The following is a 19,319-nucleotide window of genomic DNA, read 5'->3' as shown; positions in this document are numbered from 1 at the left end:
GGTATTTGAGCCACGAAACCTGGTTGTTTTTCACTAACACATTGGGGCATTCCCAGCGGTATTTGAGCCACCAAACCTGGGTGTTTTTCCCCAACACATCACAGGGTTTCCCAGCACCATTTGAGCTAGCAAACCTGGGTGTTTTTCATCCTCTCATCTCTGCTTTTTGAGTGCCTTTTGTACCACCAAACATAGATTTTTAAGCTAAAATATGATCTTTTCCACACCATTACCAAGTGGCATTTGTGCCTAAATCTAACCACACCTTCACCAAAGTGTTGTGGAAACCTAAAGTTTGTCATATCTGCCTTAAAGTAATGTACAAATGTAACGTATCCATAGTTTACAGAAACATACAATGCCAACATTGATTCTGGCGAGAGAGTTGTTTGCAAATCTGACATTGCTTTATAGCGAAAGCTAATATTAGACTGACCTTTAACTAGAAATGTTTTACAGTGGTACTATTGAAAGTCAAACTCACAATATTGCCATTGTAAGGGCCTTAAACTCTGGCCTGACGTTACACACAAAGTGCCACAAACCACAACATCCTTTAAGTGTTTTGGTCAGTGATCGGAGGGAAATTCCTCACTTCCATGACTGCACGACATGCACCACATGATGCACTATTTGTGTGCAATTTTGAATCTGTATGTACTGTAATGCCTTCAGTAGCACCATTACTGTACTTCCCAAAGGCTACAGCTTAAGCATTTCATCCAGTTTCTGTTGGTCGGTTCAAAGCCTTTATTGGGAGCAGAGCAGCAGCCACTGATATCATCTCGTCGGCAGGGCAGATGTGTCGCTGTGCTGGGCAGTTTGAGCCCACTGCCCTCTGAAAGCTACCTGGGGATTACTGCGTAAGAGGATTGCCAAGTGGAGGGATTTGATTTTATAGAATTAAAACTGTAATTCTCTCCATCCCGACCACGCTGCAGTGCAACCATTTCTCCACATTATTATTTTCCCCCTGCTGCCATGTTCGACGGACACGTTCCATTACTGCATCATTTGTCCTACATTTAAGCACTTTTAATTTAACACATTTGCAGTAATTCATTCAGAAAAGATGGATGTTAAAAGTTCATCAGCAGAGAGCGGGTACTGGGGCATTTTGGATGCCAGTTGCTATGCCAGTTGGCTTCCTAAAGTGATAATAATTGCTCTAAACACCAAATTAGGACCACTCCAATTGAACCTACTGATACGTATGCTATTGTATTGCCTTCCACCCCTCCAACACTTATCCGTCACTTTACCTCTCACTCCTCTACATCCGATTTCCCCAACTTTTCCTCCTCCCTTTTCGTCTTCTCCCCGTATGTAGTGCTCTGTATTTGGTGACCCTCAGCCAGCGTATTGGGTCCAGGTCAAACTGAATTACTGAGGAATGTTCCCTGGTTCAATGGTTGGCCCAGTGGGCCTCAGCATGGGAGCACTTCCCCTTCATTGACAGGGGACTTTCATTTTCAAGGAGGGGGGGTCCTTCCAGACAACTTTCCCATATAATTCCCACTGTCTCCGCAGCCTTCACTGGTACCGTGGAGCCGTGAGCCAAAGCAGCCGGTTTAATGATGTGTACGTGTGAGGCACATCTCAGGATCTCGCCAGCCCGAGCCTTGTTGAGACGCTCTGCCTCTGTGACTGCAGGCCATCCAGCTCAATTAAGGGTGCTGTGAATGCATTCCTCCCCTCAGCCTGCTCTACATTTATCTTCCCCCACGAACAGCACGTGGGAACTCTAAAAAAGAGTCCTGCAGAGCTCTCTGAGGCTGGTATGAACCTGTTTTTGCAAATACAGCATCTGGAAAAAACAAAATAGTTCAATAAAGGATTTTGATGTTTTGCCAGGCTGCGCATTTTTGATGCAAAGAGCCAGAACATTCAAGCTGAAGCCTCATGCTTTCACTGAACGCTAACAAGTTCTGAAAAGAATGGGACTATCAGATGTCTTTTCTCTGTGTCTCCTGTTGGCTAAACTTGGAGTAATGTCACTCAGGAATAACATAAAGTTTAATGGTCCAACACAATTTATAACCAATAAAAGGCTTTTATTTGTGAGCTATCAATGGCTTATTGCATGCACTGACTGTTTTGCCTGGAGACAAAGCTCTGCCCAGACACCCTTGCTGACTGCTAAGTGATGTCATTAGAGACGGAGCATTTTTGTGGTTTCTAAATGGGTGAACTTGCTCCATGTGAGTTCACCAAGGTGCGAAGTCTCGTGGGCTGTTTTTGCAGTTACTGCTTTTAAACTGCCTGTTTTCCATTTGGAACTGGCTCAGCCCTTTAAAAGCAGACGTCCCGTGGACGGCCACAGGAGATGGTTGGTTGTATGATGTTGTTTAAATCAATCTAAAATCAGAACCATAATGGCTAGAGCATTAATTCTTGTTGCAGCAGAAAGCAATGGCCTCTGTCTTCCCTTATCATGTCGTGACTTACACTTTTTGTGTAGGGCAAATGTAGCATTTTGCTGTAGTTAAACTGGTATTTCCCCATAATGGCTGCAGAAGATTGTTGTTTACGTTATTAGATCCAAAAAAAAACAAAAACCATATGAGCTCGAGCAATTATTCTTTTTGCAGTGGAAAGCAAAGGCTTCTGTCTTCCCCGTCATCACGTTTTTACCTTACCTTACCTTACCTTACCTTACCTTATTTACCATAATTCCTTTCATTCATCCATTTTCCAACCACCTGTCCAAAGCCCGGTCGCAGGGGCACCATGCTGAGCAAAGTATTCCAGACATCCCTCTCCCCAGCAACACTTTCCAGCCCGACCCCAAGGCATTCCCAGGCCAGACAAGATCTGCAATCCCTCCAGCGTGTTCTGGGTCTGCCCCCTGCCTGGGAGATCGTTGTTTGCATAATGATGTGTATATCGATCTAAAATCTGATGAAAAAGCACGATTCTTATGACACAATTTAAAATATTTTTATCAATTATTATGGTTTATTAACTTACATAACCTTGTAACTTAGGTTGTACAGAATTTAGGGATGTGAAGCTTTTGATGATACTCCAAAAAATGACATCACAATAAGCAAAAATACCAGTGTAGACACTAGCGGACCATTTCAAAGGGTTAAAATATTATTTCTCTTTGTTTAGCAGCAGACATAAACTTTCCCCTCATAAAAGCTTCTGTTTATATCTCTCATATTTGTGCATTAAAAACCCACAAGTATTTCAGTTCTTGGAAAAAAAGAAAAAAAAAGAAATGGGGTTTGTTTTTTAGGTCATCATCCTGCATGCCAACAGTTTACAAGATAATATGGTGTTGTCCTTGTTTACTATACACAGCCTTCCTGCTGACACACTTTCACAGTTGCATGCATCTCGCAACTTTTTAGATCAAAGCAGCCTTCACGAGCATTCCCTCTTGTTTCATATTTCTCTCCCTTTCACAGCGATGCTTTCAGCGGAGCGGGCCGTTTATGAGGTCGTGAAGGGGGTCAGTGTCGTATTTGAGGTTGCGCAGGGCGGGGAATGTCAACAAACTTCAGCTCCCCGCTATCTTGGCTGTAAATCATGGGATAATAGCTGGAGAAACATGTCGTCCAGTGGTGGGAGGTGTTGGCGGAAAGGAAATGGATGGAGGCTGCTGGAGAAGCTCACCTGCAGTAAAACTCTTTTCCAAACACCCCTCGTGTTGTATTTAAGCTTCTCTGGTGCAACTCTTTGCTTTGAGTGAATTACAATGAGCACTGTAGCTGTTAATGACTTTATTACCACCATGCCAGAGATCCAGGGTGGGAATGCTATGGCAATATTCCTGTGACAGACATGCAGGATATTTTCCTTTTATCTCTACCTGTATATCTCGCAATTTGCACCCATCAGTGAGTAGAATAGTGGGACTGGAAGTTATGAGCTGAATCTAAATCTAGTGATGCAACAAATTAAATTCAATGCTTGACTTCTGAGAGAGAACTCTGTCGATAAATTTCTGACTTCTGCAACAGCTGCCACAAACACACACATGCACCAAGGGGTGTGTAGCAGCAGAGACGGCAGCCCCGTGGTTTCGAGTGCTCCTATTTACTGTACCTTTGTTTCCATTGTGTGTGAAGCGGCCATTTGTCTGCCTCTGTAAAGGACTACTGTTTGCCCGCCTCTCTGAAAACGATGTGTTGACAGCCGGTGTAAAACACCCTATAGCCTGTGCGCAGTCTCCATGAGTCAGCAGAACCTTCTAGTGTTACGGTACAGTAGTAAATGTTGAGTCCCTGTTCCCCAATTACTTTAACCCAGGCCAGCCAGGGTGTAAAATACAGAACAATGGATGAAATGTGTGACTGATGTGAAGTATGTGTGTGCATTTTTAGCACTGAACATGCCAATGCCGCTGAACACCATACATGAAGCTTCATAATACAGTAAAAGTACATTTTTGGCATCTTTGGGTTTAATTGTGAAGTGGAAATAAACAACTGTTTTGCTTTAAATTATCATTATGAAGTAAAAGTTGATTACACAGTGTAATATAGAATAATTATATCATCAACATTTAGACTGGTACCTTATAAACCTTGCTTTCACAATGAAATTCTGTCTGCAACCAGGTACAATTTCCTGGGAAAATGAGGGCTTGAATTACGGTGCAAAACAACAACAAAACAAAGTGGCAATGTCTGTGCACCAAACATTGTTTAAATACATGCAAAGTCTGCCTCCCGTCTTCTTGCCGGCCAGCATTAATGTCAGTTGTGCATGGTGCAGCCTGCTAGTTCCACGGCAGCATCGGAAAAAATTGTTTTTTACCCACATTTTGGTCAAAAGCAGAGTGGAACTGTTCTTTGCTGTGTTCAAACTAAAAGCAACACAGCAACCTGCTACAAGTCATTTTCAGTGGAAGCCTGTGACATGAAGCTCCAAACGTCCAAGAGTTGTTGCTGTGGACAGGAGTGACCCGCTACAATTCAAAGTTGAGCTGGCCTCAACTTTTTCAGTGCTCTGATGCGTCCAAGCCTCAACCAATCAAATGTATTGTTTCTAGCTTTGGTGTGAGTTAGTTAGCTAAGTTAGCTGATGCTATGCTACCTTTATGTGCACTGTGGTTCACACAGGTGTTACCGGCTCACCCTTTTTCTCCTTTAAAGGTGGTGCCCTTGTGGGTAACCTGTGAGGGTGTGACATGTACTTCATTGTGTGTGTGGAGGGAAGCAGCTCTCTTAGGGTGTCATGGTGAAGACGGCAGGCAGCAAAGAATGGTGGTAGTCAGCAGGATTAAGTGTCTAGATAAGCTCAGGGCTACTGTTAAACCTCATGAGAAGGTCATGTGTATTGTTTTGTGATGAAGACTGCAATAAAACCATTGTCAGTGAACGCTACCCAAACGCCTCGCCATCCTTGCTTCTGCAGAGTGGTCCAGACTGCTAGATGGTAGTTACCAGCTAATAACGAGTCAGGCTAGATTAATGTTAATAAGCCAGCGTGTTTCCAACTATGGTTCGGAGCAGGTACGCTGTCAGTGAGAGAGGTAACATGGGGATACAATCAGTTAAATGGGGCTCGGGTTAAAAAGTTTGTCGGTTTGCCCTTTAAGGGCCCTGACACACCAAGCTGACAGTTGTTGGTCAGTATTGGGCCGTCAGCAGCACTAGTCGGCCCTTGTCAGCTTATTTGTACGTAATATAGTTGACCACTGGCTCTCGTCTTTGCAGTGTGTTCAGTGCAGCTTCCTGGCCAAGATACAGGTAATTTGAGGTGAAGCAACAATCAGCCTTTGTCACTACTACTTCTTTGATTTCAGTTTGGTGTGTCTGGGCTTTAACATGCTCAGTTCAGTTCAATTCAACTGTCTGTTTGCAGCTCTCCTCCTGGCAGGAAGTTGGAACTAATCAACTTGTTGGACACACATCATATAGTTGAGATTTGAAAGGTGTATGCCTCACTCTGCAATATGCAAGCGCCTGTAAGGAGCATCAGTATGCTTCATTCAAAGTGTCCTATATCAGAATTGAGGAGGCTGTGTCAGACAGTTCCCAAAATGGAGAACCCAACAGTCTTGATGCCACGTCTGCAGGTGAAAGAGAATATGACCTTCCTTCTCAGACAACATGTTGTACAAACAACTTAATTTCAAGCATCCTTCAGTGCATTGATTTGCTGAGACATTTAAGTGTATCTTGGCAGTTGTGTTTCGTGTCTGAATACACCTAACAAAATGCAGGTAAACTCATAATTCATGAGGTAATTGTAGTCCGGTGTGAAGGGAGCTTTACTTAAACTCAATTATGTGTCAGGGTGTGTGATTCAAACGAGACAGCCATCAGTGGAAAAACTTAAACACAGGCATAGGATTATTACCTGTTGGAATGTGAGCATGTAACTGGGAATGTCTTTTGATAAACTCCATTTGAAAACAAGCTATGTCTGAAGGTTTGTGCTCTGTGTCAACATATCTGACTTTATCATACCTGTGGTTGTTCTGGTCAAGCAGCAGTGCATCCTCTCAGTTTAGTCTCTCTTTTATGATCTGGACATAAAAGATTAACAATCGTGTGAGTGTGTATGCACATCTCTGCGTATCTTTGCCAGTGTATTTGCACGTGTGTTCATGCATGTGTTCAGGAGTGCCCCTCGTGTGTTCGCGTCTAGCTCATCCTTGCTGAGCAAACCCTCCCGGCAGACAGGCGGGTGCTGCGGACATTTTTAAAGCACATCTGCTCGTCCGCAACGTTTCATTTCGTTTGGACAGGAATGCGTCTGTGGCTCGGGAAACAATTGAGGTCAGGCCGTGGCTCGCAGGATGAGAAAACATTTAGGGAGACAGACAGTCAGAGCAGGGGTAATCCACGCATTCCTCAGAGCTGCAGCAGCAGGAGTCTCGGAGGATTCCTCATGTCTGATTTCTGCTGCTTCAGAAGTTTGGAGCATGCATTTGATCTGATTTCAGCCTACAAAACGATATATTTAAATCATTGCCCTCGCTCTGGTTTTGCTGATAAGTCGTTTAAGAATAAATTTCTCACACATTCATCAATCATGCACTCTGAGATCATCTAAGTCCCTCCTGTTGAAAAACTACAATAATGTTGCAGCAGTGTAATTAACATTTCCAGGGCTGAGACTCCCCTGAAGCACTGATGTTATCACAGAAGGAAAGCATAAACAACTCAGAGCATTCAACATGTTGTTGACTTTGGATAAATCTTGCTAATCATCTCAACTCGTTTGACTGCATTACTCAGAGTGGTGCACACGTGTCCAAACAAAGTCTAACTCCATACATTAGAAGGAAGTATGAGTCAGGGTAAAGTTATGTCAGGGTGCTTAGATGACCCACATTGTCACGAGGCATTCTGGTGCAAAACAGCTTTTTATGTGTCATAGGAGTGTTTTAGTCTTTGTATTTTTCAGTTAAATGTGCATGAAAATGGGATCTGACACTCTAGAAAACAACATACAAAGTGTTATGATTTTCTTCAAAGCACAAAGAGCAAAACATGTTGATTTGAAATGTCCCCTTTCATGAGGTATAGACATCTCAAGGCCACATGGCGGCAAGAAAATGTTCTTTGTGCGCTCACACAACCTCATCACATTTCACCTTGTCAATAATTGATGGTCTGCCGTGGTGAAGTAAAGCTCATTGTGCCTGGCTGGCTGGCTGGGTGGGAAGGTTGGGTGTGTGAGATGCTGACATGTGGCTCCTGTTTTTTCCGCTGCCCTCCGGTGCAGACGGGGTCCATGGCGGGAGACGGGGAGGTCAGGAACCAGCTGTGGTTGAGGCGATGGAAACAGGCGCAGGTCAGGCGACCGTTCGGCATCTTCTTGGTGATTGATTGGACCTGCCTAATGCGTTGGGACCAATTGAGCAGTCACAGATGTGTGAGCCCCACCCCTCAGATGCTTGAAGCAGTGTTTACAATGAGAGCTGATTTGATGCCATCTTTGTTTTCTGTGTTTGACAGCAATAATTTGATGGTGTTTAGGGTTGGATACCTTTCACATTTGAACTGATACCTCGAATTCTGTAACGATACCCAACGGTACCTCTTTACAGATCTTTATTTTCTTTGTAGGCTAATAACAAAAACAAACAAGATTTTGAACAAGCTGCAACAGCCACGACTTTCACCTGGGAGGCCGGTGTTTGCTTCCTGTGTGATTGTAAAGCCAAACCCTGTTATTTGTTTCCTAAACCCAAGCACGTGTGTTGGCAAAATGTAACCATGTGCGTTTGTTGTTGAAGGAAAAGAAATGTCAGTTAGCGGTGTTGTACCGATGTAGTGTGTTCATTTTGAAAGAGACTGTATGTAAACTGTACATTTCCTGTGAAAACGTACGTGTATTTTGAAAACAGAATGCATTTAACAGGCTGAAGTTGACACAGTGTCCCAGAACGTCAACAGACAAATATGTGGAGTACACAATCCTGAACAGCAACGATAGTTTTTGCTCGTTGGACAGCTGACTGAGCTCAGTGGCTGGCTTCCCAGCTTCAGGGCACTTCACAGGTCCTCCACCTCTTTTCTGAAGCTGGCGGCTTTGCCGAGCTCCATTGTTTCTGGCGCCAACTGCCCCTAAGATGAGAAGCCAGCAACGGAGTTCCATACAAGGCTTTCCAGGTGAACACTGTGTTTTCATCCAGGTGCACCCTTAGGCACTGGCGTTGATTGATTTAATATGAATTGGTACTCGGTAGTCCTGACTTAACACAGTCTGTAAACTCAACCCTTTAAAAACCTGGACTGACATTACTTTTCTCATACTGCGTTTAGATGCCTTTAACAATTCACCCATTCACACGCACATTACACACTGGTGGCTGAGGCAATAATGGTGCCACCTGCTATTCGGTGAACATTCACATGCACTCATACGCTGATGGGACATCCACTGGGAGCAATTTGGGGCTCAGTATCTTGTCCAAGGATACCTTGACATGGGAGTGAGCCGCCAGTCTTTTGATTGGTGGACAACCCGCTCTACCTATGAGCCTTAGCTGCCCAAAATTAGGAATTCCAATATGTTATTTCCATGTCTTGAGAAAGTTCAACCTCCTTCAGACCTCCTCTCCCTCAAAGCCAAAAACCAGAGAAGTAAGTCTCAAACTTGTGATGTCATTAAGTATGAAGTCTGGAGCTGCTCATGTTGTTCATGTTTAATTATATTTTTGGCCTGTCTGAGACCAAATGAATAACATGTATGAATTTAGGGCTGAATCCATGTGGGAATGGCCGCAGAACTTTTGGGGAATTGGAGTCAAATGCTCAGCTTTTGATCTAAAAATATAAACTCGGACATTTTTAGAGCCTCAAGCTGACAATGCAATTTCTCATCCCATCTCGACTTCACCCTCCTGGCTGTAACTCTGTTTTCCTGTCAGGCTGGGTTGGATGTTATAACTTATCAAACGCCTCGGTAAGCTCATTGTCCTGCACCGGGGACTGGAGTGAAATTTTGGATCGGTGCTGAAGGTTACATAACACAGCCGTAGGAGGATTAAGGATGGGAATGACCGGTCCGGAGTCAGAGCCAAAATGTAGTCCCTCTGAACAGGATGCCCTACAGTATGTGGGCCACGGGGATTGCGTGCACATCAGGGCTCTTAACCCAGCAGGAGTGCAGACGCTAATACATAAATGCATGGCAGCTCTGCTCTCATCCAAACATTTATGCATCCCTCTCGACCACTCTGTGTATGTTTGTGGTTTGGAACGATTGAAATGTTTAGCTCCCTGTAAGCCTCCATGACAATACTGGAAAGATATTTATGCATCTTTTATACATCCTGATGCATGCTTTTATGTCAGTATGAGTAACTGCTGCGGGGAAAAGGCTGAAGCATTATGGGGTGTTTTACATCTTTCTACACAGAGGAGAGATTAACCACACTTGATATTAAGATGGTGTACAGTACTGGAGGGAAATAGGAAACCAACAGACAGCACTTTTTCCCTCTTTCATTATGTGCTTAACAGCAAACAATGTACAATGGATTAAACCACCTGTATGCTGATAACAGTGATGAAAACAGCTAAACGTCTGCCTCCCACAATGCAGTTCAAAGCACACGGGTCCAACGTGTCAGCTCAGGTTGGCAAATGCTCTCGTTGCGATTGATCCTCCCTCAGCCCCGACAGATCGTGTCTTTGCATGCCGCCATGAAACAAACAGTCGGCGTGTTGTCTCAACGTGCGCATGAGAGGGGTTTGCACAGCATCTGAGTGAGGAGAATGTGCGGAGGAAACAGGGTTGATCTGCCGCGAATGCAACAAGGCTGGTGTCATGATCACTCTGTGCTGTGCTGTCTGTCTTATCTCAAAGGAAGGGATGTAGAGCTTTTGATGCTGCTGGATTTGCATTTGAAAAGAAGGGAAATTATTTTTGAGGCGCATGTGGGTGGACAGCAGATGGTGTCAACTAAAAATATGAGAAGAAAACTTGTATTTGTGTGCAAGCAGGGGTAAAAACTTATTGTGTGTTCATGGATAACTGCTGAACATCTGCCAAACTTTAGCTTGAATCCCCAATGTGTCAATATTTAAAGAAGTAAGGAAATCACCCTTGTCCAAGGTCCAATCAGTACGTTTATATATTTATTTACCATTTAAATGGCCAGAATAAATGTTGGACTAGGTAGTGACTATGTTGAAACTTTACATTTCTTTCAACACTTTTGGGTGTTTCTGGAAATTCGGCCATGTTTTACTAAAAACACTCGCTTTTGGTGGCAGACTCATGGCTAAGAAGGCTGTTGATATCCCACTAAAAAACACCTGCTTTTAGTGGTGCAATTGCTGCTGGAAATGCTGCTGATTTCTAACTAAAAACACACCCTCTTTTGGTGGCACACTCACCGCAAGAAATGCTGTTAATATCTCACTGTTAAACACCTGCTTTTAGTGGAGACAATGAAAGAAATTAAGAAATGCCACAAATGTCTTGCTAAAAAAAATACCCACTTTTGGTGGCACAGTGGCTTCTAGAAATACTGCCAATATCTTGCTAAAAACACCCACTTTTGGTAGCACGATCGTGGCTAGAAATGCCGCCAATGTCACCGCTGGTAATGCCAGAGATCTCTCACTAAAGACATCCATTTTTGATGGCACAATCGCAGCTGGAAATGCTGCTGATGTCTTGCATAAGACACCCCTTTGTCCCTCATAATTGCTGCCAGAAATGTCGCGGATGTCTTGCTAAGAAATACCTAGTTTTGGTGGCACAATTACTGCTGGAAATACCACCAAAGTCTTGCCAAAAATCACCAGCTTTTGGTGGCACAATTGCCTCTGGAAATGCTGTTGCTGTCTTACAGAAAACACAACTGCTGCTGGAAATGCTGCCAATGTCTCGTGAAAAACTTCCACTTTTGGTGGTACAATCACAGCTGGGAATGCTGCTGATGTCTCTCATTAAAACATCATTTTTGATGTCACTATCGCTGCCAGAAATGTTGTCAATGTCTCGTTAAGAAATACCCACTTTTGATGGCACAATTGCTGCTGGAAATGCTGTTGATGTCTCACATAAAAACACCCCTTTGGCCCTCCCAATTGCTGACAGAAATGTCACTGATATCTTGCAAATAAATACCCATATTTGGTGGCACGATTACTGCTGGGAAAACCACCGATGTCATGCTAAAAATCACTGGCTCTTGGTGGCACATCGCCGCTGGAAATGCCACTGATAATGATGATCTCACATAAAAACACCCCTTTGGTCCTTACAATCACTGCCAGAAATGCTGCAGATATCTTGCTAAGAAATACCTGTTTTTAGTGGCACAATTACTGCTGAAAATACAGTTGATGTCTAGCTAAAAATCACCAGCTTTTGGTGTATAATCGCTGCTTGCATAAAAACATCCCTTGGGCTCTCAGACTTTGCAAGAAATGCTGCAATTGTCTCGCTAAAAAACACCATTTTTTGGTGGCACAGTCACCACTGGAAATGTTGCCAATGTTTCATCATCCTTATGACCAAAGTCTTTGTGCTTCTTACCACATTAACTTCTGATGCATAGAAACAGTAACACCAGAGAAAATGTGTATGTGGAAGAGAGGGAGGGTGTTGCATTCGAGGTAGTCAGCTGGTTTGGCCTGCTCCACTGACGCTCTGCAGGGGTAAGGCCTCTGGTGCTATCAGGTGATTCCAGGTCACTGAGAACTGTTGGAGGTCCACGTCGACACTGCTCATGATTGGCTGCTGGAACTTACTCAGCCAAGCTTTTACATTGGAGGCTCGTAGAGGAAGAAAAACAGCAGAAGAGAAGGAGGAGGAGGAGGAATGTATACACGGTCAACTGTCAGCTTGTGCTTTCATCACATGCTCGGATGTACAGCATAAAGGCATGGACTGTGGCCTGAAATAATTCCCATTTGGTCACAGTCAAGTGTAAAATATACACAGTGTGCAGAGTACAAATAGATACACTGCTAGAGCTTCCAGTTTTCCTTCATAGTGACGGATTATTACAGACATCACGGGTGTGCTTACCTCTGATTTTACCTCGAAAATATAGTTTATATAATATGGAAAAACTGTTGGCTAAGATTTCTAACTGCTCATGTTTCTCGCCCAGTAAGACAAGGGTAGCCTGTTCCACCATCCTGATGACATGAGCTCCACATTCTGTTTAGCGCTCTGTATCAGTCTGGACTTGTTGCCGCCACAAACTGTTTCAGTGCATGTGAGTTCTTACCTTGACAGACAAACCCCTTCAGCCAATTAGTGTAGCAAAACACTGGGGAACATCTTCATCACAAAATGAAGCCAGTTGATAAATCACGCTTTTGCCAAATCCAGGTGTTCTTGAATTGCTGTTACTGACTCTATTTCTGCAATTACTTACTTACTTACTTCACTTATTGTTGTGTTTACTCCACTAACATTAGGGTTGGCACTTCTTACTTCAGGAGCCGTCATTACTACACTTCTGGGGCCAGGATTCTACATCATCAACTACAACGCAGTCCCTAATTGGCTGCTTATGTTGTCAACTACAGTGCAGATCCTTGATTGGCCCTGACTGGAATTAAATTTCTGGATACAAAGCTTTGCGACACAGAGTCAAGTCTGATACAGAGAGTGAAACAAAATGTTGATCTCACATCATCAGGATGGTCTTACCAGGCTAGGGGTGGGGGGATCCAAGTCTGGATCAGGGGCATCATACCTCCCCTGTTCTGTCCCATAACTTGAACTATGTTAATTAGCTTACCTTTTTTCAACTGCAGATTATGTCCCCAAAGAAAAACTTTGTCAACATCTGTCTTTATTGCAGTAAAATGTATCTAGTAGACTGAAAAAGCAACTGATTTAATTTTTGCAGTGGGCTACCAAAAGCTTAATTTATCGGTTATTTGTATTTGCAGTATAAATAATCAATACCTGGCTTTCATGTATTGATACAATATTGCCACAGAAAGTATCACGTTCCTACCATGGGTCTTTTCATGTTCAACACCGGCCTTCTGTGTACAAGAGATGGCTTGAGATCTCGACACAAGAGCCTTTGAGTTGGACTCTGACTATTTGGATTGGCCAGTTGATACAGCTGGTAAAAGTTTACGAGTGATTGGTGAAACATCTCGATGCAAATCACAAACTCAGAGCAGAAATGTCCAACATCCAACACAGAATCTAACGGATCACAGATGACTTATATGTGCGCTCAACTGCAGTTCAAATATCACATAATTCCACGTCAGCGCCATTGGGATGCAAATGTCACCGGTGAGCATTCTGCATGATGTTACTGTTTTGACTACCGCTTGTGCCAGTTCCTATAATTATGTTTAACACAGAATGTCAAATTGCTCTATATTTGGCGATGATTTTTCTCCAGGCACAGTTGGCTCATGCTCCGCTGCTCCTGGAACATGCCTGTGCATAAGTGGCCTGAAACTTAACCCCTTACAGGGCTGACGCTCAGCCATAACACAGACTGGAGGAATGCCAGAGCCAGGCCTGTTTAACAAAACAATATCTGCAGTGAGAAGTTCCAGAGACCTTTTTTTTCCCCTCAACATAGTGTAATGGTTTGGAACACAGAGTATGTTGTAATAGGAAGAGACACATTGTGTAACTAGAACATGAGTGTGTTAGTCAGTCTCAGGTGTGCAGCATGCCATCACACACTCTCACATAACTTTACGAGTGGTCACACACGTAAACAACACCTTCACTTTATGGAAGCATGTTCCCACACCCAAATTCATGAATGCACAAACTTCCCAAACACCAATACACACACTAATACACACCCAAACCACACACCCCTTGTCTCGCAGCCTTGCTTGACTTCCTCCTGGATTTGTCACCAGTTCTTTCACAATCAGTGTGCCAGGCAGGCTCGGCTTTGCCTAATTCAGCCTGGTCCCATTAGAGCGGCAGTAGGAATGACTTCCACCAGCACTTAGCTTATAGCTCAGTGCATACACTCTTGTTTCAGTCCAGACAGGCGATTCATCCATCAACTATACATCCCCAGCTGCCTCTTAATCACACGGGTTTTTTTCTCCCGACAGGTAAGCCGCTCAGAAACAATGATGTCTTGTCAAAGGCGACGAGACGATGTTAGTCATGAGTTATTTTGGGGGTTTTGGGGGAGGTTGGCGAGAAGTTTGTGTGTCTGCTTGGCTGAAGAAATGTGAAAAATGTGCAGGTGACTGTGATTACTCGTGGCTGTCTGCTGTATACACTCCTTTATTAGGTCCTGTGGTCCCATATTAGGTGGCTTTGAGAGTGTATGATGTATTCCTGTGAGCACAGAGTCTACAACAGTACTTTGACAAAAACTTTCCTCTTATACACAGTAGATATCCCGATGTTATTCTGGATGCTTTAACCCTTGTTTTTAGTCTCTTTTTTTTCCACTGTGTTTTATGGTTGATTTTTGTACTCGTAAAATTTGTAGCTTATATTCTTATTTTTTGGAAACAGTACAGCCCAGTCTTATTGAAATGGACAGAAAGTCTTAACAACCCATTACTAACATACAGTGAGCAGCAAACTCTGGTAGATGGAGTACAAACAGTGACCAGATATACAACTGACAACATTATTTAGGGAGTTTAGCAAGCCTAGAGCCAGAACGAGCGTTTTTTCAAACAAGCGACACATCACTTTACCAATTTTCCAATGCACAGAGCAGGTTAGGAAATCTTTGTTGGAGATTACTGAAGCAATCTGATATTGACTTGCTGGCTTGTAAAAATCCCGTACAGTTGCGAAGATGCTTCACGTGGTAGTGGGCATGGAATTTGTTAAAATTGCTTGCTGGCAACATGAAAACAATGTCAATGCAAAGTCTTTTACGAACACTTGCCGTTTCATTGTGAAATGATTACGTCTGGTTTGGTTAGGAGACCAAAAAATACTTGGTTATGTTTAGGAAAAGAATAGAATGCCAAAACAAAGTCAAAGAGGATCCTTTGTTGTAGTGGCCATGTATAAAGAGTGACGTGGGTGGATGGGTCAAACAAATTTGGATTTTAACTATGACACTGCTGTTTCTGTTTGTGAAACCAAAAGTCAGCGTAGTTACATGATTTAATAGACTTTACACAAGTACGCAAAGTTCTTAACATATGTCAGGATACAATAGAAAACATTGCTCAATTGTCTGGGACAAGAATTCTATCTCTGTTGAGAGTTGCGTTATATTGATCAGGCACTCCCGAAAAAATGGCAGCAGGTAAAGCAAAGTTTCTGAGCTGAAGTGAGTATTTAAATAATCCTGGAAACAGTTGGGTGGCGTTAGAGGTTGTGGGAGAAAGAAAGATTAAACATGACAAGTAAATTGTTTGATGACAGCTAATAAAGCAATATGTATAGGGGCAAGTAAAAACTGGCTTATGGCAAGAAGATTTCTGACTCACTTGTCCGACCAGTGATGTATGTAACTATGCCAAGTAAATATAAGTCACGTCCTGTACATGTTACTTTAATCAAAACAACAATTTTTTCCTAAACTTCATCAAGAACTTTTTTGTTCTCAAGTGTTTCCTTTTGCTAAACTTAACCCATCTCTAACTTTTTAACAATGAAATTGTGACCGTTCGTAATAGACTTTGCATTGGCATTGTTTTTGTGTTGCCAGCATGTAATTTTAACACATTTCATGCATTGTTAAAGGGATACTTTGCCAATTTTTAACCAGCTTTGTGCCCAAACAGTGTGGTTAGTACATAGAAATGGACTGAGGAAAACTTTATTCCATCTCAACAGCACCAAAATCTCCCTGCTCACTTCCCAGCATAAAAAAAACATCCGTCATCTGGCAGATTTTCTCTGGCTCACGGGCTGTTGCTTGACGTATAGGTTGTACTTTTGCATTTTTGTATTCCTGCCACCATGGGAACAAAGAGTATAGAAGCAGATCATGAAAGAGTGAGACGGCCTTCTGTCTTCTTCTCAAACTCAGACTAAACTCCAATCAAAACTAAGCAGTGCTGGTCAAGTTTTCTACCTCCAGAGCCAAAGCACAAGCCTGTTCTCTGTTTTCTCTGGTCATGTAGCACTAATTTCAAAAGTATTTACTGCATAGACAGCCTAGATCTATGAAAAGACCATCTTTCCAGGCAGTAAAATGCTTCTTTCAGAGGTTGTGTCCATTCCACGTGTATCTTTGAGACTGTGTACGTCAGCAACACCTGATTCCAAGACAAAGTTCGTTTGGGAGAGCAAACTATGTCTCGTTCTATCTTAAATATTTGCCAATTAATGCATTCATTATCTTAATTAGTGACTTGATTAGCATACCTAATGCCATGTATGTTAGGGTGATAATTGGTGGACATCAGGCAGCTCATGTGCCTCTTGTGTCAACACACTGTGTTGACATTTAGAGCACCGCATTTCCATCTTTATGAATGCAGCATTTGACGTTAGAATTACTGATTCTTGGCCTGAACCAGCAGATTGTGAAGCTTCAAACACATGTTATACTGCCAGAGGAGGTGTTTTCCTCCCCGACACATTCGTTGTAGTTCCAGACACTTGAAAACACTCGCAGAATGACGAGCTTTCGACAAACTGTCAGATGCAGGCGGGGTTGTCCCAGAGCAGTGTTTCAGTTGTTGTGATACCTCGGGAGAGGCCATAAAACAGGCTTCTTTATTATCCCAGCTAGTGTGCCAAGATTTATCCCATTAAAGTCTGGAATGCCCTCACGTGGGAAACGGATTGGACGCGCACAGTCAATTTCTTTGTTTAGCCTGGTTCATGTGTGTGTGTTTGTGTGTATGTAAAGGAGAGTGAGTGTGTTATGCCTGTGTGTCTGTGTGTAAGGTCTGGCGGGAGGATGCCCTGCTTTTTGTTTCCTCTGAGCTATTTTCGTCTGGACAGAACTGCAAGCTTTCTGTTTTGTGTGGTTAGTGGACGACCCTGTCTCCTTGCTGTGTGTGTGTGTGTGTGCGTGTGTGCGTGTGTGTCTGCTGATTTGCTGGCAGGCCTGTGAGGCAAAAACAGACAAAGATGAGTCTTTTTCTCGACAATAAAAACATTGATTTGGTGCAAAAAAAGAAAATCCAAAAATACTGTTGTCAGTTTCGGGGCTCTTACTTGACCGCCCGTGTCACCCACTAAACAGCAATCCCATGTTGACTCACTCTTATTTTCTCTCTTCCTTCCTCCCCTTTAGGGAAAAGCTGGCCGTGGCTCGCCTGCAGAGGGAAGTCGCACGGAGCAAGAGCGAAGGAACAATGGTAAAGTACAGTCCAACAGCCCGTCCCCTATAATCTACACAAAGCCAAAAGAGCCACAGTGTGCTCACTTCACACACATGCACACACCCACACACACAAGCTGTGCCAAGCCGTCCCATCGGCCAAAGTCAATCTTTATTGTCTCAACACTTCATCAATTGATCTTGAAGAAGCTAATGCTGGGGAAATGTGTGCATCAGCAGGTATTTTTCAGCAACTAAGCACAATAATAAACAATACCAACCGTATGGGCGACAGTCTCAAATGATTCAATTAACACTTTAAATTAGGAAATAGTCGATCAAAAAGCATGTAAAACAAGAATCCAAGCATTTGTCTGTATTTGTCAGTTTTTAAAAATCGGTGTTACAAGAAATATTTGGACCTTAAAAAATCCCATGTCTTATTTTTACCCCTACATTTTTGAGTGCCACTTTGCCCCTCATAACAGAGTAACAAGGGGTAGTGGTTGAAATTAACTGCTGGACTTAAGTTAAATTTCAGGTATCATATGCCATCAAACGAGGCAAAGACTTGATGTTGCCAAATTTTATCAACCTGCAAAGGTATCCTGTTACAGAAAGATTAGCAAGATATTCCTGAGCTGCATGTCTTGCTTTCTGTCCACCATCTTGCTTTTGTGTTGCAATTACAACACCTGGCCAGTGGGTGGCAGTGTATGCCCTGATGCATTAGGGTCCACTGTAGTGTCTTATATGCAACTACAGCATCAAAACTCAAGCACATAGAAAAAATGGCTTTTAAATAGCTTTCCACTCTGGTGACCACCATGCGTGAAAGTGTTTATTGCAATTTTGTTATAAAGAAAAGAAACACAGGCTAATACATTACATCACAACACAATAAGCTAGTGAGCCACCAAGACATCAGCATACCAGCAATTTCCTTTATTATGCTTATTATAAAGGACAATAATGCATTGAAGCAACATTAAACTGAGATAGTACAATTTTTAAATCTGTTTTTTAATTATTATTTTTTTTTTTTTAAATTTGTGGGTTTCTTTTGTTGCTCACGCAGCCTTCTTGTAGATGATTTCTCATAACACTCAGTTTGAAGTGTGCCTCCGAAAAACCTCCGTTTAGAGGGACGTGTAGCCCTTACACTTTGCCCTACCCCTACCCAAAGGTTCAATCCCAACACACCCCTCGCTTCTATGGCTTAGCCTTTAGCTCTCCATTTTGCACGTTTACATCTAGGGGAAGAGTATCCCAATTCTTTTTGAGATAGAGGGGTAGGGTGAGGTGTAAGGGCTACAACAGAGGATTTTTAGAGGCATACATCAAACCATGTGCTCAACCAAGAGGGCAAACTCTCTATTTCCTCCCACACAGTCAACGGCAGCACATTACAGCTTCACTCCTCCCTTTCTTACCTTTTACAATTAATACCAGAGACATATACAACACAAATGTGTTCTAGCCTCCTAAAAATAGCTATACCAGTTTAAAGGGATAGTTCACCCAAAAATGAAAATTCAGCCATTATCTACTCACCCATATGCCGATGGAGGCCCTGGTGAAGTTTTAGAGTCCTCACATCCCTTGCGGAGATCGGCGGGGGGAGCGGCTAGCACACCTAATGGTAGACGGCGCCCCAGACTAACGTCCAAGAACACAAAAT

At 42.9% G+C, this 19,319-nt stretch overlaps 1 protein-coding gene across 5 annotated transcripts in view; it reads left to right on the top strand.

Moving 5' to 3' along the window:
* LOC126401653 (nck-associated protein 5-like) overlaps nucleotides 1-19,319 on the top strand; it is a 241,384-nt gene that overhangs the window by 116,420 nt on the left and 105,645 nt on the right. For all 5 annotated transcript variants that reach the window (XM_050063005.1, XM_050063006.1, XM_050063007.1 and 2 more), the window contains one exon: nucleotides 17,612-17,675. In XM_050063005.1, coding sequence (XP_049918962.1) covers nucleotides 17,612-17,675 — 64 coding nt within the window. The remainder of the gene's footprint in view (nucleotides 1-17,611; nucleotides 17,676-19,319) is intronic.

This window comes from Epinephelus moara, chromosome 15, assembly GCF_006386435.1.
Source record: "Epinephelus moara isolate mb chromosome 15, YSFRI_EMoa_1.0, whole genome shotgun sequence".
Lineage (NCBI taxonomy): Eukaryota > Metazoa > Chordata > Actinopteri > Perciformes > Serranidae > Epinephelus > Epinephelus moara.
The sequence above is the reverse complement of the archived record's forward strand: the minus strand, read 5'-3'. Positions and strand labels throughout refer to the sequence as shown.